General features: G+C 44.5%; 1 protein-coding gene across 2 annotated transcripts; it reads right to left on the bottom strand.

Moving 5' to 3' along the window:
* Window positions 1-15,745: 15,745 nt before the first annotated feature.
* Window positions 15,746-19,629, bottom strand: LOC118504548 (A-kinase anchor protein 1, mitochondrial). 2 transcript variants are annotated; one of them, XM_036039150.1, is made up of 5 exons: window positions 19,415-19,629; window positions 18,086-19,274; window positions 17,592-17,979; window positions 17,359-17,492; window positions 15,746-16,624 (listed from the first exon to the last, which is right to left on the bottom strand). In XM_036039150.1, the coding sequence occupies exons 2-5, from the start codon at window positions 19,241-19,243 to the stop codon at window positions 16,565-16,567; spliced, it is 1,740 nt and encodes a 579-aa protein (XP_035895043.1). In that variant the 5' UTR covers window positions 19,244-19,274; window positions 19,415-19,629; the 3' UTR covers window positions 15,746-16,564. The 2 variants fall into 2 exon arrangements, with proteins under 2 accessions (XP_035895043.1, XP_035895044.1); XM_036039151.1 differs by having other exon boundaries at window positions 19,428-19,604.
* Window positions 19,630-19,777: the final 148 nt, after the last annotated feature.

Consider the following 19,777-nt stretch of genomic DNA (forward strand, 5'->3'; position numbering starts at 1 on the left):
TTCATCAAGAACGGCTTAGTCACCGAGCACGCCCGGGATAAGGCAAAGTATCAGGGAGGAAATGCCTTGGTAATTTTTTGTGAATTTTTTGTTGTTTTTTTACATTTGTATCTCGTCAGCACATACGGTGCTGACAATACGACTTCAAGCCGTCAAAATTAAAAATAAATAAATAAGAACGACGTAGTCGTGTTTCTATAAACTAAACTTAATCTTGATAAATACAACAATTATTATTCTTGGTAATATAACAAAATATAAATTTTTGGTATTTAAAATAAAATAAGAAGTCATTTGTAAAGGTAGTAAAAAATTTGTAATCGTCTTCTTCTTTATCTAACGATCGGTTAGGTAACGTCTGCCATTTCTGGAATTCTTAAGTCGGCCCAGACTTAATTATTCCACGAAGTTAAATTGATAAACGTGGATTGGATAGTTAGTGCCCCTGGCCAAGGTGGCGATTTTTACAAGGCAGGACCAAGGATGAAATCCCATCCGAACCGCTTCCCCGTACGCAGGTTAAGTACGGAGGTTTAATCGTTTTGAAAATAAGACTGAGGGTTAAGAGCATCATAAAAAAATTAAGAATATCTGTAGATCTATGTAACATCTGAATATCTGAAGGTATTATATTACAAAAAAATGCTGTCCATTTCTAAGACGAATCGTTAGAGTGAACTAAAACAATGTTTTATTTTAACAAATGCTCTATCATAATACCTTTACTAGAAAACTATTTTCCATCACCGAACAAGCACTATTTAGTGTCGGTGAAGCGGTGCCTTTCGTTAAATTTCATTGAACCATCACCTCTTTTCAAACTCCACACTTTGTAACAATTTTAAATAATAAACACTTCTAGCACCATTCAAGAGTGCTTCATACATTAATAAGACAAGCGAAAGCGATAGGGCCTAAATCCCCACTTCAAAGATTTTGCATTAACTCTCGAATGCAATGGCAACGAAAAATGAACTCAGCATTCCCTGGCTGGCCAGTCCCACACCTGCCGCACTGAGATAATAATAATTCATTTGCAAGAAAATAATCCCCCAGCATCAAAACCCGATCGACCGTATGCAGTCGAAGTGGATATCAAAAATGACAAATATTGTCAATTGCAGTGAATTTTTGTGTTGTTTTTTTTTATTATCAGTGCGAAGGATTTTCTTTTTGCGATTTTTTATTTTATTTTACTGATTGTTCAAACCACTCCAAAATCAATAACAACATTGCTGAGGCCTCAAAAGCCCATACAGGCGAAGCATTTTTCCGCAGTTTTAAACTGATAATGTTTTTTTAACAATATATTATGTGCCCCCCGTTTTCGGGGGAGATGGAAACGTGGCGGGTACGAGGTGGCCAGTGTTGATGAAGCATCAGAATTTGATTCCCTGATAATTGAGGTTCGGGAAAACTTGCACCAGCGGACCCGTCTGCATTATAGTAAGTAAAGCATTTCTTTTATTTTTGCTGCAATAATTAAACCGGTTTGAGCGGGGGGGGGGGGGGGGGATGGGGACCTCACGCCATTTAACGGAACATCTAAGATTCTGAGTAATTGCAAAGCCGATTTCATATTCATCGAACCATCGAAGCGTACACGGGCCCCCAAAAGGGTATTATCCCGAATAATTCCTGGGAATTGTCCCCGGAGCTTAAGGATGAGGATGCACCGTCCGGTTGACAATAGTTGAAAATAATTATTTACACAAAACTACTATTTACTACCCGAAAATGGTATGGCCCCCACACACACACACATGCACAAGGGTCCATATTCCCGCATGGCCGGACGCTTTACCGCCATAATTGAACGATGTTTGGACCGGACATATGCGTGACGCGATTTTTATTTTTGCATATCAACAACCTTTCCTCACCCTTCGCCTTCCTTTCTTCATCTCCCCCCCCCCCTCCTCTCCCTTTCTCCCCTTCAGATTCCTTTACAGCAACCGCCAGGTAGGTCCTTATTTTATTTCCTCCAAAGAGAATTGCCCGGGTGAACGCCCAAACGAGCGCCAGCCGGACGTAAGCCCATGGGAAGGGAGCGTTGTTGGTTGGAGGGGGGAAAACAGGGAAGCTCTGCATAAGTGCATAATTATTTTGCTTTTGTTGTTACGGTGATAATTAATTCTTATTATTTTACTGCACATTTTCGATTGGTTCTCATCATCGTTTGTTGGAGTTTTTTTTTGTTGTTGTTGTCAATTTCCCAATGCATGTATTGTTCCGATTTTTTTTTTTTGGTTTTGTTTTTGGGCCACCAGTTTTGGGGCTTCCGTCGATCTAGGATATAATAATATCCTGGTCCCCTACCAGGGCGGGAAAATGAGACCATAGTACCCGTAGTACCCGAACCTGGCCAACCGAACCGGGGCGTAGATTATGTTTGGTTAGTCCGAGCAAATACTTTATATGTTTTATTGCACTCACATACAACCGGGCGTGACACGCAGCCCTGGCGCACAGGGCCCTGGTCACACCTGCGGATCGGGTGGGTGGATTCGGAAAATCAGCAGGATATGGGGGAAGCGGAGGGGGGAGGGGGTGCGATGGGGGATTGGGGCAGGATTTGTGACGAAGTCGGGGTGAAATATCAGTACATGCCATCGCCACCCAAAAAAGCAAACCGAGCAAAAAAACCACGAATCGGGTATTGTATTTTTTGGACATTTTGCTCGATTTTTTGGGCCTGTTTTATTTTTGCTTTTGGTCTTTAGAATAGGCTGGCTGTTTTTTTTTTTTTGTATTTTGCTTCTGTTCTGTTGGTTCTTTCCTTTTTGCACTCCCCATGCCATGTAGACAGTTTTACATAATGTTTAACCACAAACTACTTATATAATACATTCGGTGTCGTTCAAAAAATAAAAAATAAAGTTCGTTGGAATGGGTCGACCGAGGCGGGGACATGATAATTAATTGCACCGTAAGGATAGCAACATGCATTAAATTTTAAAATATACTAATAAGACAAAAGAACGCCCGGAAACGGTATCGACGTGATGTGCACAGGAGACCACTGCACTGATGCATTAATGGTGTATGCAGGCCGACAGAGCAAGGAACTACCCCCAAAATGGGATGCGATACATGAGTGTAGTAGTTTACAGACAAAAATCCGAAGTTGGCATTTGTTTTAAGTGTAAAACATAAGTAATTTTCATTAAAAGTTCTGCAAGATAGAAAATAAAAATATGCTAAGCCGTAGGAGCAATCAGCAAGGGTAAAAATAAGCACAATTTGGAACTCTCACAAAATTTCTTAAAACTATATTAAAATAGATAAACCTTTCAGCTCAAAAACAGACCGATCTGGTATGAAAAACAGCACACTAGCAATTTCAATAGATTTGAACTACGGATCATTTTTAGATCATCATCACTGTTTTTGAATGTTCATGCTCCAAAATTAATTCTAAGTACAAAACAAATAGCGGGCCAAAAAACAGGCGGGCCAAAAAACAAATAGCTAGAAATGCGACCAAACCGTTCTCGTTAAATTAAAATATAAAGTAATAACAATACGGCCGTTTAAAAGTTAAAATAGTACAAGTAACTCCATAACATTTTTTTAACCTTAAATCTTAAAAGCATTAATTCTTCTATATTCGACGGCTTAACAGCAGGTCTAACGACAGTAAATCGGAGTCATGCCTGCTTTAAACATGCAAGGCTTTCGATCAGACCCAGTGATCTCTTTCTGAAGTAGTTCCATTAAGAACAACCAGAAAAATATCTATGTCTTGACTCGATCTATAGGCCAATCTCCCTACTTTGTACTCTAAATCAGATCTTCTAGAGAGTAATTCATATTATGATGGATTGTATTGAAAATAATGCCCTAGCTGATGTGAGGTTTGGCTTACAGAAAGTCCCTTCCACCGCTCATCAGTTGCAGAGTATTTAATATTATAATCATAGCAGGTGATACTGGAAAATCTACTACTTTGTCGCTGTCAGACATTCAGAAAATATTTGACAATGTGCATATGGCATCAAGGACTACAACATAATCTGATACTACAAGGTTTTCCTTTGGATATAGTCCAGATCGTACAAAGTTGTTTAAGCAATAGAAAATATCCTGTCTACCTCGGTATAAATCGCTCTGATTCCTACAGCAACTGTGCTGGAGTGCTACAGGGAAAAGTTTTAGGACCTCTTCTCTACAATTGCTACACGGCCAATCATCCATCTCTTATCAAAAATGCTCATCTTTCACTCTATACAGATTACAGTGCTATACTTTTGTCGTATAAATTCTTATCTCGACTGTATGTTGAACTACATGTTAGAAAAGAACTCAACAAATATAAGAATTAACTTCAGTTATGCAAATTATAGTTCAAAGCTCCTAGACTCAAGCTATTGTTTTTTTCCCTTTAAGAACAGAATTCATGTGTCTAGCATAATTCTTAAAGTGAGACAACAAGGGACAAGGGACGACTGCTGTAGAGTACTTAGGAATAACCTTTGACAGACCACCTCCCCGTACACAAGACTGACTATCCAACTGCGGGTAAAATTAAGTCACAGAAAGCCAGAAATAACAGGCCGAGATCTCACGAGGTTGTAGAGTCACAGAAGAGGAAGAAAACAATCTAAAAGCAGTTCATCGAACACAGAAGTAAGTTTTTATAAATGCACATAATCTCCCAAATATGTTCCTTACTTTTGAACTTCACACCTTCTCAAAAGCTCCTCTAACCGCAGCAGTGGTGTGTCAATATATTTAAAAGCCTCGAGCGGAATGGCAGATGAGACCCATCTAATTGTGATATTAGAGGGAAACAACAAGATTTCCTTCGTCGAAGAAGCCCCCTAACCGACGAGGCCCGGAGCGGCCGGTCCTTCCGCCCCTAGGTTGACCCGCCACTGAATTGCAGATAGAATAAGAAAAGACTTACAGCGTCTCCGCACGTCGTGCGTATTATCCTATTTTCAAATAAAACAAAATTTATTTGAATGAATTTTTCTCTCCCATTTTTCTCAAAATACTACTCCTCTCGCACTTCTCCCTCCTCTAAATACTATTAACCTTGTAAATAGTCTTTCTTTAAAATCCTTATCTACAGTTAGATAATAGTATACTTAATTAATTCTATACCTTGAGAACTTATTGTTTAGTATAATTTTTATGTCGTTATTTGTAAAATAGATCATATAGTATAATATTCCTACTATGGACGACATCCTCCCATCAAATGGTTGATAAACTGTAGATGAAAAACGTTCAGCACTTACGTAGGTACTTATTGAAGACACTCATAACCATAAGTCAAATCTATATAGTAAATTCTTAGTACAAGAATAGTACAAGAACTGTAAATGAGTACAAATGTATTTCCCCGATCAAAAAGTCAAATCGAGTAGAATAAATTCAATATTCAAAAATCTAGTGATCTCTTTACAGGCGTATTACGTGATGTAATCTCCTTAATATCTCCCAAATTTGTGTCGTTTAACTTAACTTAGAGCTTATTAGAGCTGACAACATCCAAAGACGATGACAAAATAAAGCAAAGAAATAATTTTCCCTAGAATCTTTACGCACCTTTAGCTCCTTCTAGATGATTGTGTTTTATTTAAAAAAAAAAGAGAGACTCTTTCAACTGATGCTTTCGAATAAGATTTTCCATGTTGTTCGGGGTACTTTAACACCATTTGGGCTGTTGCATTAATTCCTTAGTCCAAGGCACTAGATAGTGTACCTAATTTTCTCCTTTAGTTCATACTACAATTTATGAAAGTGCAGAACCATCGGGTTCAAGGAACTTACATCTTAATTGGAAGTTTTTACTTTCCTTGAGAGCAAAGATTGACTTACTTTTATCCGAAAGGGTCTGAAACTTCCTTTACTGAGCCAGATGTCTCAAGCCAATGAATGAGTTTAGATTTTTTTTTATTTTATAAGTTGTTGGTTTCAAAGCATGATTATCCAAATAATTTGGACACTGTAATATGTGTTAAATATGCATTATTTCTCATTTGTTTACTAAATCACGACAGAAATGTACGTGAAATCTAGTCAGACACCGACTTTGTATACGTTTAAGCGACCGACTTAATAGACCTACAATGGACGATTCCTTACTTCTCCTCCTCTTTTAAACGTTGTCTCGCTTAAAACTATTAGAACAACTGTTTAAAATAAGACAAGTTCGTTCAACGTTAATTCACATAGAACAACTGTTAGAACTATTAGAACAACTGTTTAAAATAAGACAAGTTCGTTCAACGTTGATTCACATAGGAAAGAAATGATGTCCCAGAAATGATATCTTCAGCTTTTTGAGAGTATTGCCAATTTTTTGCTCGCAGGCTGTATAAAACCAGCTAACTAACCAATCCCTGCTCTAGAAGATGAACCTTCGAAGTATGGAATTATATCCCAGTCGCTTCGAACCGTTTAAGGAAAGCTCCAAAACGGTAAGTTCTGGTTCATCAATTCTTTACTAATTTCTCACCTGGAAGATAACCTTACTTCGTCAATATTTTTAAACAAGATGTCAAGAAAAAAAGGACAATACGACGTCAAGCCGTCATACTGAAATTATAAAGAAAAATTTCAAGAAAAATCGTCATTAAAAAGTAACGACCTCATAAAATGTCTTGGCCTGTCATTTTTTACTTACCAGAGTAAGAGTTTTTATTTGTTTCGTATGCATTTTTATTAATACAGGTCTAGAAAAAAAATTATTTGAAAAATGTTTCATGACACAGCCTTATGTCCTCGCAATTTATACAATCAACCTTTGTGTTGCATCCTGATTAGAGCGTAGCCTAACCGTGCGCTCTATGCCGTCTGGGAACTGACAGCATCCGATGTGTAGCGGATATGGCTGTCTCGCTCTAGTAACGATCGGGGATGCGCTTTAAGAGCGTAGAAGTTTTTGAGTAAGGATCATGCGGATCCTTGGGGGACTCTCTGCTCATCACGGTTCCGGGACAGACGTGGCTCGCGCGCGGCCTCGTATTTTACGTTTGTTTTAATGTTCGTTTTAATTGTGTTTTAAGTGAAATAAAAGAAATAAGTACCAGTGCACAAACACAAAAGTGGCGACGAGAATTAGTGGAAACGATCGACGTCAAGCAGAGAAACGCCGCAGAATGTCCAGCCCAGAAGAGACGCCTATCACCGAGGAGCAGCGTCGTCTCTCGCAAAATGGAATCCTTAATGCCGGGTTCATCAACCTCCAGCCAGCGCAGCACGTGTCATCGGATCCAACGCCGCTGCAACAAACGCTGCAACTTTTGCAACAGCAACTGGTTCAACAGCAGCAGCAAATGGCACAGCAACAGCAGTTATTATCACAGCTCGTGCAACAGCAACAACAGCAACTGCAGCCACACATCCCGGACCAGCAACCTGTGTCAAAGCCGAGCAACCCGGAGCTGATATTGGAAGCCCTAGCGGGGAATATTAGTGAGTTCCGGTACGATCCAGAGGCGGGAATAACTTTTGCATCATGGTACACACGGTATGTAGACCTGTTCAGAGAAGATGCTTCCCGCTTGGATGACGCCGCCAAGGTTCGACTCCTAGGACGCAAACTTGGGACCGCCGAACACGCCCGTTTTAGCAACTTCATATTGCCGCGTGCACCCAGAGATTTCACCTTTAACGAAATGGTGGACAAGTTAAGCGTTCTTTTCGGCAAAATGGAGTCGGTGTTAAGCAAGCGCTTCAAGTGTTTTAATATAATGAAAATGCGCACCGAGGACCTGCTAGCATTTAGCTGTCGAGTGAACAAAGCGTGCGTCGATGCGGAATTTTCTTCAATGACGGAGGAAGATTTTAAATGCCTCATCCTTGTGTGTGGGTTGAAGGACGAAAGCGTACAGGACATAAGGATGAAATTGTTAGCCGCCATCGAAGACAGGAAGAACGCCACCTTGGAGCAGCTAGCAGCGGATTGTCAGCGATTAATGCGCGTGAAAGCGGATAGTGCAATGATCGCTACGGATGCCAGTGAGAGAGTGCACGCGGTGCAAGCTAAAGGCAGCCGTCACTTTTACCGGAACAACACCGACCGTCACCCCAAATCAGGCCCGCGAAGCGAAACTTCTAAACCCCGTACCCCGTGTTGGCTTTGTGGTGCCCTTCATTGGACCCGCGAATGCACTTACAGAGCCAACAAGTGCCGTGATTGTGGACGTACGGGTCATCGAGAAGGGTTTTGCAGCTCTGCCCACCGACGCAAAGCACGGCCGCGGTTCGATCATCGTCGTGCCGTATCATCTCGAGTAGTACGAGTCAACGTGTGCAGCGTGCAGCAGAACCGCAAGTACGTCAACTTACTGATCGGAGAAAAACCAGCTCGACTACAACTCGACACCGGATCGGACATTTCGGTCATCAGCTATCGTCTATGGAAGCAACTGGGTAAGCCTCACCTTAACCCTCCGAAGGTAAGAGCAAAAGCAGCTTCTGGAGATGTATTCGGCCTGGAAGGTGAGTTCGAAGCCAACGTGGAAATAAATAACATGATCAAGCGAGCAACAATCCGTGTGTCAAAAGCCGATCTGTCGTTGCTCGGGGCTGACCTTATTCATCTTTTCGGTTTGGCTACGATCCCAATGGATAATTTTTGTAATCACATCAGAACAGCGGAACCACGATCATGGGAGGAAAAATTTCCGACAGTTTTTCACGGAACAGGCCTGTGCACCAAAGCGCAAATTCATCTACAGCTGCGACAGGATAGCCAACCAGTATTTCGTCCGAAACGTCCGGTCGCATACGCGATGGAAGATGCCGTAAACAAGGAGCTAGATCGGCTTGAAAATCTGGGGATCATCACACCTTGTGACTTTTCGGATTGGGCTGCACCAGTCGTTGTGGTTCGGAAAGCAAACGGTAAACTACGATTATGCGGAGACTATTCGACTGGATTGAATGCAGCGCTACACCCTCATGAGTATCCGCTTCCGTTACCACAGGACATTTTTTCAAAGCTAGCCCGATGCATTATCTTTACACAAATTGATCTATCCGACGCATTTTTGCAGGTGGAAATAGAAGAGAAGAGCCGACCCCTGCTTACCATCAACACGCACCGAGGCCTGTATCATTATAACAGGCTCCCTCCAGGCATCAAAGTGGCGCCTGGTGCTTTCCAACAAATAATGGACAAAATGCTTGCCGGTGTAAATGGAGTGTCCGCATATATGGATGATGTAATCGTCGGAGGAAGAACGCAGGAAGAGCACGATTCCGCCCTTGAAGAAACCCTGAAGCGCATAATGGATTACGGGTTTACCATTCGAAAAGAAAAGTGCGCATTCAACAAGCCGGAAATCCGTTACCTTGGGCACATCATCGACAGCCGAGGCCTGCGACCCGACCCAGCCAAGATCGACGCCATAAAACAGCTACCTCCTCCGAAAGACGTCACGGGTGTTCGGTCATTCATCGGTGCGATAAATTTTTATGCCAAATTTATCCCAAACATGCGCAACTTACGCTATCCTTTGGATAGGTTGCTACTAGACGGAAGCTCGTTTCAGTGGACATCAGACTGCCAGAAGGTGTTCGACCAATTCAAAGCGCTTTTATCATCGGAACTCTTGCTAACTCACTACGACCCGAAGCGTGACATAGTTGTTTCCGCCGATGCATCTTCGGTTGGATTAGGGGCAACTCTATCTCACAAGTACCCAGACGGATCCTTAAAAGTGGTACAGCATGCATCCAGAGCGCTCAGCAAAGCGGAAGCTGGTTATAGCCAAATCGATCGAGAGGGACTGGCTATAATTTTCGCTGTAACCAAATTTCATCGCATGATATTCGGTCGTCATTTCACGCTTCAGACCGACCACCGACCACTAGTACGCATATTTGGCAGCAAAAAGGGGATTCCAACGTACACGGCAAACAGGCTCCAAAGGTTTGCACTTACGCTTCAGCTGTACGACATGGACATCGAGTACATTCCAACAGGCTCATTTGGAAACGCTGATGTGTTATCCCGGCTAATACAACACCACACGAAACCTGAAGCCGAATACGTGATCGCAAGCGTGGAACTAGAGGAGGACTTAAGGTCAGTTGCCGTTAACGCGCTCAGTTCATTTCCCCTATGTTTCAGGGACGTGCAGGTAGCTACACAGGCTGACCCTTTGCTCCGGAAAGTGCACAAGTACGTGCAAGACGGATGGCCACATGACGATTCTTTCGGAGCAGAATTGGCACGGTACCACAATCGGAAGGAATCCCTCTCAACCGTTGAGGGTTGTGTACTTTTTGGGGAGAGAGTGGTCATCCCGGAGAAGCTGCGTTCCCGTTGTTTAGTTCAGTTGCACAAAGGACATCCGGGGATGCAGAGAATGAAAGCCATCGCGCGAAGTTTTCTGTATTGGCCGATGATCGACGACGATATTATGAGCTACGTGGCCTCGTGCGGATCTTGTTCGGCTGCCGCAAAAGCACCCCCTCGAGCGACACCAGCGGCATGGCCAACACCAACGGGCACCTGGCGTAGAGTACACGTGGACTACGCTGGGCCATGGGAAGGTTTTTACTTTTTAGTCGTTGTTGACGCCTTCTCCAAGTGGCCTGAGATCTACAAAACATCGAGCACAACAACATCCGCCACTATTTCCATGCTACGGAACATTTTCGCTCGCTTCGGTATGCCGGAAACGCTGGTTAGTGACAACGGGCCCCAATTTACAAGCAGCCTGTTTGAGGAGTTTTGCAACAGCAACGGGATCGACCACGTCACTACGGCGCCATTCCACCCACAATCGAATGGTCAGGCGGAGCGTTTTGTCGATACGCTCAAACGAGCGCTGCGGAAGATCCAGAGCGACGAGACATCCCTGGACGAAGCGCTGGAACTTTTCCTCATGGCATACAGATCGACACCAAACGCGCAGTTGAGCCAACAGAAAACTCCTGCTGAGGAAATGTTCGGCCGCCCCATCAGAACAGCGCTGGAGCTGTTGCGGCCCCCATCGTCACACTCATTATCTGCTCCCTCCTCTATTTCAGTGCGGAGATTTCAACCAGGCGAGCTCGTTTCTACAAAATCGTTCCACCGAAACTCTTGGAAGTGGATACCTGGAAAGATCGTGCGAAGCTGTGGAAGAGTTATGTATGATGTCATTGCGGACAGCGGACGTTTACTTCGGCGCCACATAAACCAAATAAGGCGACGTGTCGCTGGCAGTGCAACCCAGAAGCATCAGATTCCGCTCGACGTGCTGCTAGCGGAATGGCTTTCGTTTTCCCGACATGAACCGACCCAGCCGGCATCGGAGACAAGCAGGTGCGAATCGTCCGCGCCACCACCGTCATCGTTCGCATTAACATCACTAGCACCGAGCGCCCCGACGGATGTCCCTGTGACGACATCCCAATCGTTACATCCTCCCGAGCTTTCCAACCGTTACAAAGGTAGGACCTCTCAGCGGCTGTTAGATTTGCCACGCAGGTCTTCTCGAGTTAGAAGACTTCCGCGTCGGCTTGGAGCCTATCAGCTCAATTAGCCGGGGGAGATGTTGCATCCTGATTAGAGCGTAGCCTAACCGTGCGCTCTATGCCGTCTGGGAACTGACAGCATCCGATGTGTAGCGGATATGGCTGTCTCGCTCTAGTAACGATCGGGGATGCGCTTTAAGAGCGTAGAAGTTTTTGAGTAAGGATCATGCGGATCCTTGGGGGACTCTCTGCTCATCACGGTTCCGGGACAGACGTGGCTCGCGCGCGGCCTCGTATTTTACGTTTGTTTTAATGTTCGTTTTAATTGTGTTTTAAGTGAAATAAAAGAAATAAGTACCAGTGCACAAACACAAAACTTTGTCTATATACACAATAGACTAAAGCGTTTTTTATTAATCTAAACATCTGTGGACAAAAAGATCGAGTGACTGCAATTAATGATTCGCTCGTTCTATGAGCAATATTCATTATGACACTCGGACCGCCGGCTATGTTAGTGTCAGGTTTAACAACGTTTTTTTTAATTATAAAATTCTATAATATTACTCGGAATAAGCGGCCAAAGGCGCTTGAAAATAATATCGCTTTGGCAATGGGGAACACTAGATCGAAGGCCAATCTGTTCTTGGCGTCTCAACAGAACTGTTTGGGTGAAGTGATCCTGTTAAGTGTGAAAGCAAGATACTGCTACTGAACTACCAGGCCGCCCCATCTTGCAAGTCAACTGAAATTGTAGAATGATTGGTAATAAAGTTGTTTAAACATTTATTTTACTTTACTTGTTCGGTGCCAATATGCCAGTGTTTCCAATCCCCAACATTCTAGCTCTAGAGTAGTCAGAAAATGATGTATTGCAGTATTTTTCTCGCGAAAAAAAGTATGAGTGAGCACAATACTTAAGGAAAATACAACAAATCGTAGCTAGAAGGTGTTCCTTGCTACAATAAACAAAAACGGATAAGATAGGGAAAACGAAGGATACAGGCTCATGGCCAATACTATATATGACACCCACGTAAACGACCAGGAATTGAAAGACGTTACTATAAAACTCGGCGCTATCAACTGCACTCGGCATATGGTGTCCTGTGATGATTAAGACCCTCGCTAAAAAAAGTACTTTGACAACGAACGACAGAAAAGGAAGCTAAAACAACCATCAACGAAAAGGCCGTGTTGTTGCCAATGCTAGGGTTCACGGTTGAGCCTTATATTGTTTCACATGTTAGTTTTAAACAATACGATCTGTCTTCGAGCAACACAAAAACAGGTATTCGTTAAACAAATTCTATACATGCATGAAAATCTTTTAAGTTTTAGAAAGATCCTTCTTGTTTCAGATTGTTCTTTTCCATGTTTTCAGAATGAAAATGCATCTTACAATTATTATTTATTCAACCATTTCTGCAAATATGTTTCGCACCAAGCTTTGCAAGAATGTACCACTTTTTTGGGGAAGAATTTATTCACCACTATTCCTGTAATAAAAGCGAAAACCATACATAACGAAAATAAACATTATTCTAACAGAACGCATGGCCGAATTGCTAAAAAAAATCGGAGTCCAAGCGGCCTAGTCCAAGGGGCCTAGTCCAAAGGGCCTAGTCATAGAGGCCTAGTCCAAAGGGCCTAGTCAAAGAGGCCTAGTCCAAGGGGCCTTGTCAAAGAGGCCTAGTCCAAGGGGCCTAGTCAAAGAGGCCTAATCCTACGGGCCTGCTCTAAGGAGCCTAGTCAAAGAACCTAGCACTAGGGGCCTAGCCCAAGGGACCTAGTCCAAAGGGCCTAGTTCAAGCGGCATAGTCAAAGAGGCCTAGTCCAAAGGGTTCAAGGGTTCTAGTCCAAGGGGTTTAGTCCAAGGGGCATAGTCCAAAGGGTTTAGAGGGTTTAGGTCCAAAGGGTAGTTCAAGGGGCCTTGTCAAAGAGGCCTAGTCCAAGGGGCCTAGTCAAAGAGGCCTAATCCTACGGGCCTGCTCTAAGGAGCCTAGTCAAAGAACCTAGCACTAGGGGCCTAGCCCAAGGGACCTAGTCCAAAGGGCCTAGTTCAAGCGGCATAGTCAAAGAGGCCTAGTCCAAAGGGTTCAAGGGTTCTAGTCCAAGGGGTTTAGTCCAAGGGGCATAGTCCAAAGGGTTTAGAGGGTTTAGGTCCAAAGGGTAGTTCAAGGGGCCTTGTCAAAGAGGCCTAGTCCAAGGGGCCTAGTCAAAGAGGCCTAATCCTACGGGCCTGCTCTAAGGAGCCTAGTCAAAGAACCTAGCACTAGAGGCCTAGCCCAAGGGACCTAGTCCAAAGGGCCTAGTTCAAGCGGCATAGTCAAAGAGTCCTAGTCCAAAGGGCCTAATCAAAGAGGCCTAGTCCAAGGGGCCTAATACAACGGGCCTGCTCTAAGGAGCCTAGTCCAAGGACCTAGTACTAGGGGCCTAGTGCATGGGGTCTAGTCCAAGGGACCTAGTCCAAGAGGCCTAGTCAAAGAGGCCTAGTCCAAAGGGTCCAGTCCAAGGGGTCTAGTCCAAGGGGGCTAGTCCAAAGGGCCTAGTTCAAGGGACCTAGTCCAAGGGCCCTAATCCAACGGGCCTAGTTCAAGCGGCCTAGTCCAAATGGCCTAGGTCAAAGGGCCTAATCAAAGAGGCCTAGTCCAAGGGGCCTAGTCGAAGGGGCCTAATCCAACAGGTCTGCTCTAACGAGCCTAGTCCAAGGACCTAGTACTAGGGGCCTAGTTCATGGAGCCTATTCCAAGGGGCCTAGTTCAAGCGGCCTAGTCAAGGAGGCCTAGTCCAAAGAGTCTAGTCCAAAGGGTCTAGTCCAAGGGATCTAGTTCAAGGGTCCTAGTCCAAGGGGCCTAGTCAAAGAGGCCTAGTTCGATAGGCTAAAGATTAAATTGCCTAGTCCAACGAGCGTAGTCACAGGGGTCAAGCTCTAGGGGCCTAGTCCAAAGGGCCTAGACCAAAGGGCCTAGTCCAAAAGGCTTTAAACTTATGTTGTTATAACATTTTTTTTACAATACTATCAAATATTCATATATATTTAAGAACATCATTTAGAAAAAAAACTTTTCCATTAAAATTATTTAAAATCATTTTTCATGTCCGTCACCAGTCTGTAAAATTATTGATTTGTTGTAAAACGTTCTCGTGAAGTAAATATATTTTACTATTTAATTCCGTTCCCTTAAATACTTCTTACAGTACGCTTGAAAAGTGGCATCCTTAATAAAAATCAATATCATTATCAATATCAAAAGTGTACGCTCTCAAGGCGCCGACTACCACGAACTCCACAAAAAAAAAAAACATTTTACACCACACGGACTGGAAAGATCAATCAATTCCAGCCCCGGTTCCAGCATCCCGTTTAACATTTCGCCCTAGCGGTGCGTGATTCATATCGCGACTGCATTGACCCATTAATATTTCAAAAGAAGCAGCACCACACAACAACATAACAATAATCTTCGCCAAAACCGGTCAAAACCGTAACCTGCCGTTACGGCCAGAGCACGATAGGCAGCAACACAAGTGTGTAGACGCAATGACTTTTGGAAAGTTGAACTCATAGCTGCTCACATCACATGGGACGGGCCAATGTTGCAAAGATTTGAAAGTAGCTTACTTACGCCAAACGACGACTTTTCTGAAAGTTGCACCTTACACGTTGTTGTTTGATGCGGACAGCAGAAGCAAAAATTCGCACACATGCGGAGATAGGAGAAATTGGCGAAGGCAACGCGAAACAATCGAAGGATAAATATTTGCTGAATGATTCAATAGCCGTTAAGGAAAAGCCAAATACGTCTCCACCATTTTATTCTCTCTCTCTCTCTCTCTCACTCCTTCTCTCTTTGAATAGTCACCGGCTGAATCGTCTGAAGACGTCTCGTGCGTATCACGTACGGCCCCCTCGTGTGTGTTTGCCTTTGAAAGGGGGGTTTTGCGCCATTCTTTTTTTCGCCCGAAATACGCATCTGTATTGCACAAGCGTCGACAAGACACTCGCATTTGGCCTAATTAATGTTGGGCCGATACTAAATTTAGAACGGTCCGTATTTTCAGTGAAACACCGTGGCCAGCAGCAGCACCGTATTTGAGCACACAACTTGCACGATCTAACAGATACGATGGTGTGGCCGTACGTACTTCCTTCTACACCGTCGCCACCCTCTGATTGCCCGATGATGGTCAGTTTATCAGCGTGGAAAAGCGAGATTTTCTTTCGATGATTCATCACTCTAAACGTTCCGTTTCTTTTCCGATTACCATCGATGAGAATGTACGTGGACGTACAAGCAAACACACGCTAAAAAACTTAAGATCAATTAATTTTGTTTGAATTTATTTCATAAATACCCTTATACAAAATAACTAAAATAATAAACTGCCTTAGCCGACAATAGTCTAAGACACGTGAAGAAGAAAAAAAAAACTTGAACGACGGGGTTTCGCATTCCTATGTTTTTAAACGTATTATTCACAAAATTTTCTTCATTTCATAATTGTAACAGTAACGAGGAAGGATGTAGTAATGAACATGAAGAACAGGAGGCGTTCCGTGCCGTGGGCGTTGATCGACGCTAGAGCAGCTAGGTGAGAAAAGTGTCCGTGCAGGCAGGCTTGGCTGGCTGATTCTGGCTGACTCGTTGGGGACGTGAAATGGAGAGCCTGTTGTGTTTTTCTATTGATAAATGCGCACGAGAGCAGTATGTGTGTTTGTGTTTCGATTCTCGTCAAAACCGTTTTGCCACATTACCCAAAAATGGATACTGATGCTGGGGACATTACCGGAAGACGAACTGAAGCTGTATTAAGTGTGGTAAATGTTGTGGGCGAGGAAATGGCTTTTTAAAACCAAGCCATACCACCGTGTGTCACGTGTCCTTGCGCGCCGCATCTGTTTTCTTCCTTCCTTGTCTCCATCTGTCCACCCGAAGTCCTTGGCACCGCACCGAAACAATCAGCTGACCACCACTGCCGCGTGTGTGCGTGTGACGCGAGCCACCGCTTGTTCCTTTCACTCAAATATCCTTCGTAGCACGCTTCCTCCTATCTTCAATCTCACTGTGTTTCCTTATAATATGCATTTTTAAATTTGTTATTAATTTGTTCACCTACTTTGCATTCACACAATTCAGTCAATCCATCTGGCGAAGCCGCGAGCAACCATTTCTTGATTAATGAAAATTACATTCTGAAAGAAGAGAAGAAAAGGTTGTTTTACTTACTCTATCAATTAATCAAGTTTAAGTTTTCTTTTAAGAAGGATTAGCAATTAATTGCCCGTGTGTACACTGGGAAGGTTGATAAGCGACAAAAAACTTAATCTCATCATCTAAGGTGTGGCGAAATCGTACAGCAATAAAAGCTGTAACTGTATAACTTAACCGTAACCAACTGTACCATGTGCAGAGGAGAAATATTTAATTTCTTCGCAACCGGGTTCTTTTACTTGCAAACACTAACAAAAGCGATTTAAAAAAAGCACAACTATGGTTCATTATCAATCACGCTATTGCGCTTAGTTTAGCGCAACACAACAGCGACAAAAAAAACGTTAGCCACCTTCGCTCTCACTCAATTGGTACTCGGGGAGGAGGCTCGGTCGAAACGGAGGAAGGAAGGGAGGCAAGATAAGGGCGCCAATCTAACCGCAGCCATAAACATCTACACTTTTAAACTACAAATTTGATAAGCTAGTGAGATTGTTTGTATTGAACAAAAAAACCGAAGCAAAAAAAGCGCTCGCTTCGTACGCTTTGAAACACCCGTTTGGAACGATTTTTTGTGCCCTGGTGCCAATATGGCAACTCACAGCAATTTTTCTTCCTTGACACTAGACAACCTCGAAAGGTTCCTGCAGACCAGCTGTTTCATGGTTTTTTTCTTGACATAATTTTACTGGAGAACTGCGTTTTGAATACTTACATCTTTTGCTATTGAAGAAAATAGGTAGATTTCAGGGATACCCTCATCAGTATATCCCGCTACTTGTGCTTGCATAATAGCGTTGTTTGTTAACCTACGGAACAGTTCAGTAGCTTCTGCTGACCAGCTTTCATCTAGCGAGAGAGAGAGAGAGAGAGAGAGAGGGGGGGGGGGGGAAGCGAGGAAAATTAAACGTTTAACATTTGCCCGAATCTGCTCAACTCAACGCTTACCGATCGGTTCAATGTTGGACAGCACACACTCTAACGATTGAAACGGTACGGAGATGAAATCTGTTCGGATTTGACGTAGGTTCTGTGGTGGCAGCATCGAGAAGCCACCGTAGTCCAGGTATTTCACTAAAACCAAATTGGTTTCCGGCATGTGCTGCACGACCTGCGCCCGGTACCAGTTGTCGGCGACGAACGCCACGCAGACCGCATTCGGTACGATCTCTGGCAGTGCGGGAGCCTCGTTCTGCGTGTAGCTTTGATTAAGCGAGTTCTGCATACTGTTAAGCGTCAGGTGGGTTGGATGGAGTGGCTGGTGCACGAACAGATGGCCTACAGTGATGATGCAGCTTATTGCGACGTCATTATTGATACCCTCGACCAGCGGCAGCTAAAACAAATAGAATAAACATGACGCAAAGAAGAAAAGGGGAAGACGCACACGCAACGATCGCCGATCGAGCTCAGGGCAGACGGAAACCGACAACAAAACTTACGCTTGAACACGTCTCATTCATCAACGACAGCGGGATGACCGTTTCGACGCGGCTAATTTCAATGCGCTGCAGGGTAAGCGTTGGAAACCGCTTTAGCGGAAACTTCTCGCGAATCACTTTCAGTGCGTCCTGAATTTCCTGCGGCGAACCGTCCAGGGTACAAACTTTGCTTTTGTGTGTGTCCGGATTGCGCTTGATGATCACGTTCGCGCCGGTCATCTTCTTGATGTGCTTCACGAACGTACCGTCCTTGCCGAGCATGCCGGCCACGAGGAAGGCGGGCACCAGGAACTCGTACATCGCCGCGGACTGTCCGACCGAGTGCGGTGGGCTCGAACCCTTGCCCGAATCCTCGGAACGCACGCTGCAAATGCTAAGCGGTGGACTTCCGGTTTGTCCATTGCGCTCATCGAAAGTTTCCGCCTTCCGGTCAAAGGTACCACCATTGTCATTGGTTGTATCGGTATGAGATGTGGCCAGCACTAGGCTGTTGTTACCGTTTACCCGATCATTATCGCTGCAGTGTGTTGTTGTTGCACCTGCCGGTGATTGCTTTTGTGGTGGGGACGATTCAACGTGCGCATTACCATTCGCATCCGGCACGCGAAAGTAGCCGCTCTGTAGTGATGCCGCCTTGGTCGGGCGTATCACGACCGGTTCCTTGGTCGGTTCCATCATCATTTGGTTGAATTTTCGCAGGTTGCTCGGATAGCGCGAAACCACCGAGCCGGGCAGATCGATCGAGGGGCTGAAGCTAAACTCCTCATCATCCTGCTCGAGCAGGTGCGAACGGCCCAACAGTTCGATCGCGTCATCGCCCTTGGAGGGGCTCTTGTTCGGCACGATGTCTATCGGGGCCGAACGCGACGAACCGGCCGACGAGTGGCCCGAACCCGAACAGTTTTCCCAGTTTTCCGCGCCATCGCTACCACCGCCCGACGACTGCTGTATCGGCAGCGAAGAGCTCTGCCGCATGTCCGGCTCTTGGTCCGCCGTGCTGCCGACACCGCGCGACATGATCGCACTTTCACATTCTTTGCTTTTTTCTCCACCACGATCACCTGCGTCCGGCTTGAATTTGCGACGGTACCAAACGAGGCCCACAATCAGCGCCAGACTCGGCAGTGATAGAAACAGCAGTGGACGACCGGCAATCATGTTGGCTTTGCAAATGCGGCACCGCACACGGCTGAAATGATGCGGAATTTCAACAAGCGGTCTATACATGTGCCTGTACATCACAGTGCCGAGTGCACCCGGCAAATTTGCAAAAAACCGCATGGAATACAGCTGCCCGATGGAAGCCTATACCGTACGCCGGATACTTACACTTGTTACTTACGATAAGAGCTATATTTGGTTAAGAATTGAAACGATACACTATTTTATTCGCACTTAAGCTTGGAACCAACGCACACGTGTATTGAGGTTTATGTTGGCTAATACAAACATGGCGATCTTGAACACCGGCCGCCGTTCTCTTGTGCGAAGAATTGCTGCCGCATGCATTTTTCTACCTGCCATCCACGGCTGACAGTTGGTTGCGTTTAGGAGGTAGGCTCCGGGCGTTCGCTTCGTACCGGCAACGTACGGTGAAGCATCTCGACTTGGGCTTATAGACGTGTGGCGGGCGATTCATGCTCAGCAATTGCTGGCTTTTTCGTTGTGCTAAAAATTTAGTACAGTCGTTGT

This window comes from Anopheles stephensi, chromosome 2 (genome assembly GCF_013141755.1).
Source record: "Anopheles stephensi strain Indian chromosome 2, UCI_ANSTEP_V1.0, whole genome shotgun sequence".
NCBI lineage: Eukaryota > Metazoa > Arthropoda > Insecta > Diptera > Culicidae > Anopheles > Anopheles stephensi.

Excerpts from the sequence above, each read along its gene's own strand:
- LOC118504548 (XM_036039150.1), bottom strand. The coding sequence starts at position 19,243 with ATGATTGCCGGTCGTCCACTGCTGTTTCTATCACTGCCGAGTCTGGCG. Across the intron at positions 17,980-18,085 it reads TGAATGAGACGTGTTCAAGC|CTGCCGCTGGTCGAGGGTAT; the intron begins GTAAGTTTTGTT and ends TATTTGTTTTAG. Across the intron at positions 16,625-17,358 it reads TTTCTTCAATAGCAAAAGAT|AATGTAATTTTCATTAATCA; the intron begins GTAAGTATTCAA and ends CTCTTCTTTCAG.